The 12618-nt window shown below is 47.4% G+C and overlaps 1 protein-coding gene across 3 annotated transcripts in view; it reads left to right on the top strand.

The window, feature by feature from the left end:
- TMEM161A (transmembrane protein 161A) overlaps positions 1-12618 on the top strand; it is an 80006-nt gene that overhangs the window by 41027 nt on the left and 26361 nt on the right. For all 3 annotated transcript variants that reach the window (XM_063914549.1, XM_063914548.1, XM_063914550.1), the window contains exon 4: positions 11682-11779. In XM_063914549.1, coding sequence (XP_063770619.1) covers positions 11682-11779 — 98 coding nt within the window. The remainder of the gene's footprint in view (positions 1-11681; positions 11780-12618) is intronic.

Genomic DNA, 12618 nt, shown 5'->3' with positions numbered 1-12618 from the left:
AAGACTACAAAGGGTAAAAAAGAGAGGGGGGGCACTAAATTTAGGCGCAGCTGTATATATATAAGCAGCTATAAGGGAAAATCACTCAGTTATAGTGTTCATCCCTGTGTTATATAGCGCTCTGGTGTGTGCTGGCATACTCTCTCTCTGTCTCCCCAAAGGGCTTTGTGGGGTCCTGTCCTCTGTCAGAGCATTCCCTGTGTGTGTGCGGTGTGTCAGTACGGCTGTGTCGACATGTTTGATGAGGAGGCTTATGTGGAGGCGGAGCAGATGCCGATAAATGTGATGTCACCCCCTGCGGGGTCGACACCTGAGTGGATGGTTATGTGGAAGGAATTACGCGACAGTGTCGACTCCTTACATAAAAGGTTTGACGACATACCAAATATGGGACAGCCGGCTTCTCAGCCTGTGCCTGCCCAGGCGTCTCAAAAGCCATCAGGGGCTCTAAAACGCCCGCTACCTCAGATGGCAGACACAGATGTCGACACGGATACTGACTCCAGTGTCGACGACGATGAGACTAATGTAACTTCCAATAGGGCCACACGTTACATGATTGAGGCAATGAAAAATGTGTTGCACATTTCTGATGTTACCCCAGGAACCACAAAAAAGGGTATTATGTTTGGAGAGAAAAAACTACCAGTAGTTTTTCCTCCATCTGAGGAATTAAATGAAGTGTGTGAAGAAGCGTGGGCTTCCCCCGATAAAAAACTGGTAATTTCTAAAAGGTTACTAATGACGTACCCTTTCCCGCCAGAGGATAGGTCACGTTGGGAAACATCTCCTAGGGTGGATAAAGCGCTCACACGCTTGTCAAAGAAGGTGGCACTACCGTCTCCGGATACGGCCGCCCTAAAGGAGCCTGCTGATAGGAAGCAGGAGGCTATCCTGAAGTCTGTATATACACACACAGATATTATACTGAGACCAGCTATTGCTTCAGCATGGATGTGCAGTGCTGCAGCTGCGTGGTCAGATTCCCTGTCGGAAAATATTGATACCCTAGACAGGGACACTATATTGCTAACCGTAGAGCATATTAAAGACGCAGTCTTATACATGAGAGATGCACAGAGGGATATTTGCCGGCTGGCATCTAAAATAAGTGCAATGTCCATTTCTGCCAGGAGAGGGTTATGGACTCGGCAGTGGACAGGTGATGCAGATTCTAAAAGGCACATGGAAGTTTTGCCTTATAAGGGTGAGGAGTTGTTCGGGGATGGTCTCTCGGACCTCGTTTCCACAGCAACAGCTGGGAAGTCAGCATTTTTACCCCATGTTCCCTCACAGCCAAAGAAAGCACCGTATTATCAGGTACAGTCCTTTCGGCCCCATAAGGGCAAGCGGGTTAAAGGCGCGTCCTTTCTGCCCAGAGGCAGAGGTAGAGGGAAAAAGCTGCAGCATACAGCCAGTTCCCAGGAGCAAAAGTCCTCCCCCACTTCCTCCAAGTCCACCGCATGACGCTGGGGCTCCACAGGCGGAGCCAGGTACGGTGGGGGCCCGTCTCAAAAACTTCAGCAATCAGTGGGCTCGCTCACGGGTGGATCCCTGGATCCTTCAAGTAGTATCTCAGGGGTACAAGCTGGAATTCGAGACGTCTCCCCCCCGCCGTTTCCTCAAATCTGCCTTGCCAACAACTCCCTCAGGCAGGGAGGCAGTGCTAGAGGCAATTCACAAGCTGTATTCCCAGCAGGTGATAGTCAAGGTGCCCCTCCTTCAACAAGGACGGGGTTACTATTCCACAATGTTTGTGGTACCGAAACCGGACGGTTCGGTGAGACCCATTTTAAATTTGAAATCCTTGAACACATATATAAAAAAATTCAAGTTCAAGATGGAATCGCTCAGGGCGGTTATTGCAAGCCTGGACGAGGGGGATTACATGGTATCACTGGACATCAAGGATGCTTACCTGCATGTCCCCATTTACCATCCTCACCAGGAGTACCTCAGATTTGTGGTACATGATTGTCATTACCAATTCCAGACGTTGCCGTTTGGTCTATCCACGGCACCGAGGGTATTTACCAAGGTAATGGCCGAAATGATGATACTCCTTCGAAAAAAGGGAGTTTTAATTATCCCGTACTTGGACGATCTCCTGATAAAGGCGAGGTCCAGGGAGCAGTTGTTGGTCGGGGTAGCACTATCTCGGGAGGTGCTACAACAGCACGGTTGGATTCTAAATATTCCAAAGTCACAGCTGGTCCCTACGACACGTCTACTGTTCCTGGGGATGGTTCTGGACACAGAACAGAAAAAAGTGTTTCTCCCGGAGGAGAAGGCCAAGGAGCTGTCATCTCTAGTCAGAGGCCTCCTAAAACCAAAACAGGTGTCGGTGCATCACTGCACGTGAGTCCTGGGAAAAATGGTAGCTTCCTACGAAGCAATTCCATTCGGCAGGTTCCATGCAAGAACTTTTCAGTGGGACCTGTTGGACAAGTGGTCCGGATCGCATCTTCAGATGCATCGGCTGATAACCCTGTCTCCAAGGACCAGGGTGTCTCTGCTGTGGTGGCTGCAAAGTGCTCATCTTCAAGAGGGCCGCAGATTCGGCATACAGGACTGGGTCCTGGTGACCACGGATGCCAGCCTTCGAGGCTGGGGGGCAGTCACACAGGGAAGAAACTTCCAAGGACTATGGTCAAGTCAGGAGACTTCCCTACACATAAATATTCTGGAACTGAGGGCCATTTTCAATGCCCTAAGTCAGGCAAAACCCCTGCTTCAAAACCAGCCGGTACTGATCCAGTCAGACAACATCACGGCAGTCGCCCATGTAAACCGACAGGGCGGCACAAGAAGCAGGACGGCGATGGCAGAAGCCACAAGGATTCTCCGATGGGCGGAAAATCACGTGTTAGCACTGTCAGCAGTGTTCATTCCTGGAGTGGACAACTGGGAAGCAGACTTCCTCAGCAGGCACGACCTCCACCCGGGAGAGTGGGGACTTCATCCAGAAGTCTTCCAACTGATTGTAAACCGTTTGGAAAGGCCACAGGTGGACATGATGGCGTCCCGCCTAAACAAAAAGCTAGAAAGATATTGCGCCAGGTCAAGAGACCCTCAGGCGATAGCTGTGGACGCTCTAGTGACACCGTGGGTGTACCGGTCAGTTTATGTGTTCCCTCCTCTTCCTCTCATACCCAAGGTACTGAGGATAATAAGGAGAAGAGGAGTAAGAACTATACTCATTGTTCCGGACTGGCCAAGAAGAGCTTGGTACCCGGAACTTCAAGAAATGATCTCAGAGGACCCATGGCCTCTGCCGCTCAGACAGGACCTGCTGCAGCAGGGGCCCTGTCTGTTCCAAGACTTACCGCGGCTGTGTTTGACGGCATGGCGGTTGAACACCGGATCCTGAAGGAAAAGGGCATTCCGGAGGAAGTCATTCCTACGCTGATTAAAGCTAGGAAAGAAGTGACCGCAAACCATTATCACCGCATTTGGCGAAAATATGTTGCGTGGTGTGAGGCCAGGAAGGCTCCAACTGAGGAATTTCAGCTGGGCCGTTTTCTGCACTTCCTACAGTCAGGGGTGACTATAGGCCTAAAATTGGGTTCCATTAAGGTCCAGATTTCGGCTCTATCGATTTTCTTCCAGAGAGAACTGGCTTCACTACCTGAAGTTCAGACTTTTGTTAAGGGAGTGCTGCATATTCAGCCCCCTTTTGTGCCTCCAGTGGCACCTTGGGATCTCAACGTGGTGTTGGATTTCCTAAAGTCACATTGGTTTGAGCCACTTAAAACCGTGGAATTAAAATATCTCACGTGGAAAGTGGTCATGCTGTTGGCCTTGGCTTCGGCCAGGCGTGTGTCAGAATTGGCGGCTTTGTCATGTAAAAGCCCTTATCTAATTTTCCATATGGATAGGGCAGAATTGAGGACTCGTCCCCAGTTTCTCCCTAAGGTGGTATCAGCTTTTCATTTGAACCAACCTATCGTGGTGCCTGCGGCTACTAAAGACTTGGAGGCTTCCAAGTTGTTGGACGTAGTCAGGGCCCTGAAAATTTATGTTTCCAGGACAGCTAGTGTCAGGAAAACTGACTCGTTGTTTATCCTGTATGCACCCAACAAGCTGGGTGCTCCTGCTTCAAAGCAGACTATTGCTCGCTGGATCTGTAGTACGATTCAGCTTGCACATTCTGTGGCTGGACTGCCGCATCCTAAATCAGTGAAAGCCCATTCCACGAGGAAGGTGGGCTCTTCTTGGGCGGCTGCCCGAGGGGTCTCGGCTCTACAACTTTGCCGAGCAGCTGCTTGGTCGGGGTCAAACACATTTGCTAAATTCTACAAGTTTGACACCCTGGCTGAGGAGGACCTACAGTTTGCCCATTCGGTGCTGCAGAGTCATCCGCACTCTCCCGCCCGTTTGGGAGCTTTGGTATAATCCCCATGGTCCTTACGGAGTCCCAGCATCCACTTAGGACGTCAGAGAAAATAAGATTTTACTCACCGGTAAATCTATTTCTCGTAGTCCGTGGTGGATGCTGGGCGCCCATCCCAAGTGCGGATTGTCTGCAATACTTGTATATAGTTATTGTTTAACTAAAGGGTTATTGTTGAGCCATCTGTTGAGAGGCTCAGTTATTGTTCATACTGTTAACTGGGTATAGTATCACGAGTTATACGGTGTGATTGGTGTGGCTGGTATGAGTCTTACCCGGGATTCAAAATCCTTCCTTATTGTGTCAGCTCTTCCGGGCACAGTATCCTAACTGAGGTCTGGAGGAGGGTCATAGAGGGAGGAGCCAGTGCACACCAGATAGACCAAAAGCTTTCTTTTAGTTGTGCCCAGTCTCCTGCGGAGCCGCTATTCCCCATGGTCCTTACGGAGTCCCAGCATCCACTACGGACTACGAGAAATAGATTTACCGGTGAGTAAAATCTTATTTTGTTTACTAAGCTCCAGAATAAATGCTATGTCTATTTCTGCTAGGCGACTCCTGTGGACCCGACAGTGGACGGGGGATGCCGACTCAAAGCGGCATATGGAGTCGTTACCGTACAAGGGGGAGGAGTTGTTTGGAGAAGGCCTCTCGGACATTGTCTCTACTGCTACGGCCGGTAAATCGAATTTCTTACCTTATGTCCCTTCGCAGCATACTAAAAAGGCACCTCATTATCAAATGCAGTCCTTTCGTTCCAATAAAAGCAAGAAGGTACGGGGATCGTCCTTTCTTGCCAGAGGAAAAGGCAAGGGAAAAAAAGCTGCATGCAGCTAGTTCCCAGGAGCAGAAGTCCTCCCCTACATCTGCAAAGTCCACCGCATGACGCTGGGGCTTCCCGGGGGGAAGTCGGCTCAAGTGGGGGCGCGTCTTCGATTTTTCAGCCAGGTCTGGGTTCACTCACAGGTGGATCCCTGTGCTATAGAGATTGTTTCTCAGGGATACAGGCTGGAATTCGAAGACGTGCCTCCTCGCCGTTTTTTCAAATCGGCTCTGCCAGCTTCCCCGTCAGAGAGGTAGTTAGTGTTGACTGCAATTCAAAAATTGTATCTTCAACAGGTGATAGTCAAAGTTCCTCTTCTCCAGCAAGGAAAGGGGTATTACTCAACCCTGTTTGTGGTCCCGAAACCGGACGGTTCGGTCAGGCCCATTGTGAATCTAAAATCCCAGAACTTGTACTTGGAAAAAGTTCAAGTTGAAGATGGAATCGCTCAGAGCGGTCATCGCCAGCCTGGAGGGGGGGGATTGGATGGTGTCCCTGGACATAAAGGATGCATACCTTCATGTTCCGATTTTCCCTCCTCATCAGGCTTTCCTGAGATTTGCAGTACAGGACTGTCATTACCAATTTCAGACGTTGCCGTTTGGGCTTTCCACAGCCCCGAGAATTTTCACCAAGGTAATGGCGGAAATAATGGTGCTCCTGCGCAAGCAGGGGGTCACTATTATCCCATACTTGGACGATCTCCTCATAAAGGCGAGATCTCCGGAGAAGTTGCTGGACAGCGTGTCGCTGTCGGTGAGGATGTTGTAGGGGCACGGCTGGATTCTCAATTTACCGAAGTCCCAGCTAGTCCCTACAACGTGCCTGACCTTTCTGGGTCTGATTCTAGACACAGACCAGAAAAAGGTTTTTCTTCCGATGGAAAAGACTCAGGAGCTCATAGCCCTGGTCAGGAACCTATTAAAGCTAAAAACTGTTTCAGTACATCATTGCACACGTGTCCTGGGGAAGATCACCCTGTCTCCCAGAGCCAGGGTATCTCTCCTGTGGTGGCTGCACAGTGCTCACCTCCTAGAAGGCCGCAGGTTCGGAATTCAGGACTGGATCCTGGTGACCACGGACGCAAGCCTCCGAGGTTGGGGAGCGGTCACACTGGGAAGAAATTTCCAAGGTCTCTGGTCAAATCTAGAGACTGGTCTTCACATCAACGTCCTGGAGTTGAGGGCCATATACAACGCCCTACGCCAAGCGGAGGCATTGCTTCGGGACAAACCGGTTCTGATTCAGTCAGACAATGTCACAGCAGTAGCTCATGTAAACCGCCAAGGCGGCACAAGGAGCAGAGTGGCCATGGTAGAAGCGACCAGGATTCTTCGCTGGGCGGAAGGCCATGTAAGCGCCCTATCAGCAGTATTCATCCCGGGGGTGGACAACTGGGAAGCGGACTTCCTCAGCAGGCACGACCTGCATCCGGGAGAGTGGGGACTTCATCCAGAAGTCTTCGCACAGATCGTGGGTCGGTGGGGACTGCCTCAGATAGACATGATGGCGTCCCGTCTCAACAAAAAGCTAAAGCGGTATTGCACCAGGTCCAGGGACCCTCAGGCGGTAGCGGTAGACGCTCTAGTGACACCTTGGGTGTTCAGATCGGTCTATGTGTTCCCTCCTCTACCTCTCATACCCAAGGTATTGAGAGTAATAAGGCTAAGAGGAGTCAGAACGATCCTCATTGTTCCGGATTGGCCACGAAGGACTTGGTATCCGGATCTGCAAGAGTTGCTCACAGAAGATCTGTGGCCTCTTCCCCTAAGGCAGGATCTGCTGCAGCAGGGGCCCTGTCTGTTCCAAGACTTACCGCGGCTGCGTTTGATGGCATGGCGGTTGAACGCCGGATCCTAGCGGAAAAAGGTATTCCGGAGGAGGTCATTCCTACCCTGATCAAGGCTAGGAAGGACGTGACATCGAAACATTATCACCGTATATGGCGAAAATATGTGTCTTGGTGTGAGGCCAGAACTGCTCCTACGGAGGAGTTCCATTTGGGCCGTCTGCTTCACTTCCTGCAAACGGGAGTGAATTTGGGCCTAAAATTAGGTTCCATAAAGGTCCAAATTTCGGCCTTATCCATTTTCTTCCAAAAAGAATTGGCTTCTCTTCCTGAAGTACAGAAATTTGTGAAGGGGGTACTGCATATTCAGCCTCCCTTTGTACCTCCGGTGGCGCCTTGGGATCTTAACGTGGTATTAAGTTTCCTCAAGTCACCTTGGTTTGAACCACTCAAGACGGTGGAATTGAAATATCTCCCTTGGAAAGTGGTTATGTTATTGGCCTTGGCTTCTGCAAGGTGTGTTTCGGAATTGGCGGCTTTGTCATATAAAAGCCCCTACCTGGTTTTTCATGTGGATAGGGCAGAATTGAGGACTCGTCCTAAATTTCTGCCAAAGGTGGTCTCATCTTTTCATATGAACCAACCTATTGTCGTGCCTGTGGCTACGCGGGACTTGGGGGATTCCGAGTCCCTGGATGTGGTCAGGGCTTTGAAGATTTATGTGTCCAGAACAGCTAGGATCAGGAAGACTGATGCTCTGTTTGTTCTGTTTGCGGCCAACAAGGTTGGCGCTCCTGCTTCAAAGCAGACTATTGCTTGCTGGATCTGTAACACGATTCAGCAGGCGCATTCTACGGCAGGATTACCATTGCCTAAATCGGTTAAGGCCCATTCCACTAGGAAGGTGGGCTCTTCTTGGGCGGCTGCCCGAGGGGTCTCGGCATTACAGTTGTGCCGAGCAGCTACTTGTTTGGGGTCAAACCCCTTTGCAAAGTTCTATAAGTTTGATACCCTGGCTGAGGAGGACCTCCTGTTTGCTCAATCGGTGCTGCAAAGTCATCCGCACTCTGCCGCCCGTTTGGGAGCTTTGGTATAATCCCCATGGTCCTTACGGAGTTCCCAGCATCCACTAGGACGTTAGAGAAAATAAGATTTTACTTACCGGTAAATCTATTTCTCGTAGTCCGTAGTGGATGCTGGGCGCCCGTCCCAGGTGCGGACTTCTTCTGCAAGACTTGTATATAGTTATTGCTTACATGAGGGTTATGTTATAGTTTCATCGGTTTGAACCGAGTCTATGTTGTTGTTCATGCTGTTAACTGGATAGTTTATCACAGGTTATGCGGTGTGATTGGTGTGGCTGGTATGAATCTTGCCCTTAGGTTAACTAAAATCCTTTCCTCGTACTGTCCGTCTCCTCTGGGCACAGTTTCCCTAACTGAGGTCTGGAGGAGGGGCATAGAGGGAGGAGCCAGTGCACACCCAGAATCCTAAAGTCTTTCTTAAAGTGCCCTATCTCCTGCGGAGCCCGTCTATTCCCCATGGTCCTTACGGAGTCCCCAGCATCCTCTACGGACTACGAGAAATAGATTTAGCGGTAAGTAAAATCTTATTTTTTGCTATGGGACTGTGTTTATTGTAACATTTATATGGCCTAATTTGTACCATGGAGAGTATGAAGGCTAAGTACAAACAGTACAAATGTGCAGCAGCAGTTAGACATTTGCAGTCATTATCTGGCTTGCACTACATCATTTAATGCTAAATACAGATTAGTTGCCTCAAATTTGTAATTTTGTACTATGGACCTGATTCAGAGTTGTACACTATTGCGCAGCCACAAGGGATCGGTTGTGCAATACCAGACAGCTAGTATGCAAATGTAGCAGGAGGCGTCTGTTGTAAATAGACGCCTTCTGCCTGCATCCATGATCACTCTGCGTGACCATCTGTCATCTGAGTAACCTTCCATCTCAGATCCGCAGCCATATGCATGGCCTGATGCAGGTACTGACCTTGGCACTCCCACATAACGGACCCGGTCGCCATTCCTTCCCCTCCCCCAAATACCCTCAGCCTGTCAGTCAGGCTGGGGCTTAGGGGGCACTGCATGTGAGGATGCAGGAAGCGTTTCTACACATGCGCAGTGTCCCCACAATCAGACTTGTATGCTAACCATCAGGTTGGCGGACAAGTCTGAATTAGGCCCTATGCTAGTAACCGTTCCATTTTGTGCAGTATTTATTTGTGACCGCAATCCAGTGGCGGTCTTTTTTCATCGCTTGCAATTTGCAGAAAATGGTGGACTTCATATCTTGAGGATCAATGCTCCGATATGTGCAGCATTAATTCCACATGTAATAGACAGTGGGCCTAATTCAGTAAGGATTGTAGATGCTGCTTTTTAGCAGAAACTGCAATCCTTGGCTGGGGGCCGCCCATCATGCTACCCACTGCCCACCCACTGCGATCACAGTGCAATTTGAGTGTGATCGCAGAAATCAGTGAAGCATCCTGCCGGTGCAGCCTGGTGACGACACACAGCTGCCTCAAAAACGTCATTGACACATCCTAGTTTCCCTGAAGCTGCCCTGAAAACGCTTGGTCACCCCGCCGGGAACGCATCTGCCTGTCAAACAAGCAGAGGCGTTCGCAATTAATGTGGTCCGGCTGCATTAACTGCGGTCGCATGCGCAGGACCTACGTATGCATGCGGGGGTCCCGTTGCCTAAATTGCGATGCTCCCTGAATTAGGCCCAGTGTACATAATTCACCAAGCTTCCACAACAAAGCACAAAATCATCTTTGCTGATGTCATACTTCTATTCCTGCCTAAGTGTATTGGTTTGTGGAGATGCAACATTTTGTACCGGCCAGCAGGAGGGTTGAGATAAATTGATCTTTTGAGAGTGTGGATTAAGCAGAGAAGTGCACCTAGGTTAGCTGAGCAATGCAGATATTTGATTTTGGAGAGTGAGATTATTAAAATGAGATTAAGGGATAGAGAGTGTATTCTTAGCAAAGTTTCTTACTTTACAGAAGTGTCGCATAGCCATTTTCAATGAAAAAGTGTTCCTTTTTGCACCTGCTCTGCACTGGAAATCGTCTCTTGTCCTATATTTATGGGGCACATGGGGGGTAATTCCAAGTTGATCGCAGCAGGGAATTTTTTAGCAGTTGGGCAAAACCATGTGCACTGCAGGGGAGGCAGATTTAACATGTGCAGAGAGAGTTAGATTTGGGTGGGTTATTTTATTTCTGTGCAGGGTAAAAACTGGCTGCTTTATTTTTACACTGCAAATTAGATTGCAGATTGAACACACTACATCCAAATTTAACTCTCTGCACATGTTAAATCTGCCTCCCCTGCAGTGCACATGGTTTTGCCCAACTGCTAAAAAATTTCCTGCTGCGATCAACTTGGAATTACCCCCATGATGCAAAGCCAGTGCGATTTATGGTGCTCACCCAGGGAGTGTCTTAACTGAGGTTTAGGGAGTGATCCCTTATGACTATGGAAGTGATTCTACTTCAGTTTGCAATCTTGTGTTAAGGGGGTGTAAGCAAGTGTGACATAGCTAGGACTTAGGGGTCTATTTACTAATCCTTGGATGGAGAAGTACCAGGCGATCGGCTCCTAACTGCTATGTTATAGGCTATGTTTGAAAAATGACAGGTGGCGATTGGCTGGTACTTTATCTCCATTGACTTTATCTCCATTTGAGGCTTAGTAAATAGACCCCTTAGGGGGACATGTACTAAGCAGTGATAAAAGTGGAGAAGTAAGCCAGTGGAGAAGTTGCCCATGGTAACCAATCAGCATTGATGTAAAATGTAAAAATTTGCATACTATAAAAGTATACAGAGCAGCTGATTGGTTGCCATGGGCAACTTCTCCACTGGCTCACTTCTCCACTTTTATCACTGCTTAGTACATGTCCCTATTAGTTGGGTAACACTTACATTTTAAAGTATATTCTGTCCATTGTAGACAGTCATGATACAGTGTAATGAATAGGACTGGTTCTCGAACAGTGGGGAGGGCAGGTGTAGAAGTCTGGCTATAATATCGCTAATATTCTATGTTACTATCTGGCCTGTAGGTTCACTGGATGTCCTGATGACCTGACAGTAGTGTCATTGGGACAAATTAATAGCATATGAAGACATATATAGGCTTTTTCATTCCTGAGGAAGGGATGATTATAGGAGGCTCTAAAAATTGAAGACAACATGCAGTTGTGAGGGTGATAATTACATTGGTTAGGGGAAAACTTCTGAATTTCAATCAGTCAATGCAAGGACTTGCACAGACTGTAAAATGGTAAAGTGAAGATCAGGGCTGGAAAGACCTTTGATAAACATTAATGTATACGTGTCTATGAAGTGTAAAGGAACTGACCAAGACAGATGGGGCCCAACTCACATTACGATGCTTGGGAGATACCAAATTAAGAAAGATCAGGAGAGCAATTTATGAACATACGCAATTTTGCTCCAGCAAGTTATGTTTCTATTTGTCACATCGCAACAATAAGAAATGTTTTATCAGGGCAATTTAAATACTTTCTTGACTGGACACAGGATCTGATAAGCTCCAGAACATTTGCAGAGTAAGTATTTTAATGAAGTTAATTATATTTTGGTGTTGATTTGTCTTTCTCTGTCTGTCTTAGGAGAATGAATGGGGTTACAGATGAGAAGCCGCTGACTGTCCCAAGAGATATAGACCTGCATTTGGATGTACAACCAATTACTACTATTGATGCCCTTGGTAAATAGATTACCCAGATCTTCAAGATTGGGGAGAATCGCAAATATAGTGACTCAGGAATTTGCAGCCTGAAGTAAATGTATTCGATTTATAGTATTCTGGGATAAATTCTGTAAGGTATAGGGAAAGATATCTCTGATTTAGGTTGTCTACATCCTCATTGCATATTATTTATGTAAGTGACTGAGCAACCTTTCATCATAATACATTCATTGATTAAATCACAGTAACATAAGTTTGTGCAAGATGCAAGAGCCAACGTGAGTCGTGCCACTTTGGACTCGTCCCACTTTTTCAAACTGTAGGACTCTACACCCAAGACTATAGGCCATCTGCTTTGCTGAAGTAATCCGTATAGTCACAAACAATGCAATAGTAATATTCTACTTAAAAATAAATTATATATATATATATATATATATATATATATATATATATATATATATATATATTAGTGTGTTTGTGTATACTGTATATGTTTTTTGTTAGGGCTGATGCAAAGTATAACACACGCCTGTTTGCAGTGCATACCTTGCGGTTTTTCCCACTACGTATACTCTGAGACACTGCGCATACACGTACGGGCGATGAAGAGCAGTTTGCATTTCAGTTACATTTCCACTTAGGACTGTAGAAATGGGACTTGGTAGTGTCAGGGTGTTTGGTTTAGGTAGATGTTTGATTTGTAAAAGTTTATAAACCTAAATAATATAAAATCGAATAATCCCATACAGACTAAAATGACCCATACTTTGGAAAACTGATATTTGTGATATACATCATGTATACAACTTGGAGAATTTATTATGGCATATTTTATGCTTATAAAGCACCTTTTC

The sequence above is a fragment of the Pseudophryne corroboree genome, chromosome 1, assembly GCF_028390025.1.
Source record: "Pseudophryne corroboree isolate aPseCor3 chromosome 1, aPseCor3.hap2, whole genome shotgun sequence".
Lineage (NCBI taxonomy): Eukaryota > Metazoa > Chordata > Amphibia > Anura > Myobatrachidae > Pseudophryne > Pseudophryne corroboree.
Note: the sequence above shows the minus strand (reverse complement) of the source record. Positions and strands in the feature narration are given on the sequence as shown.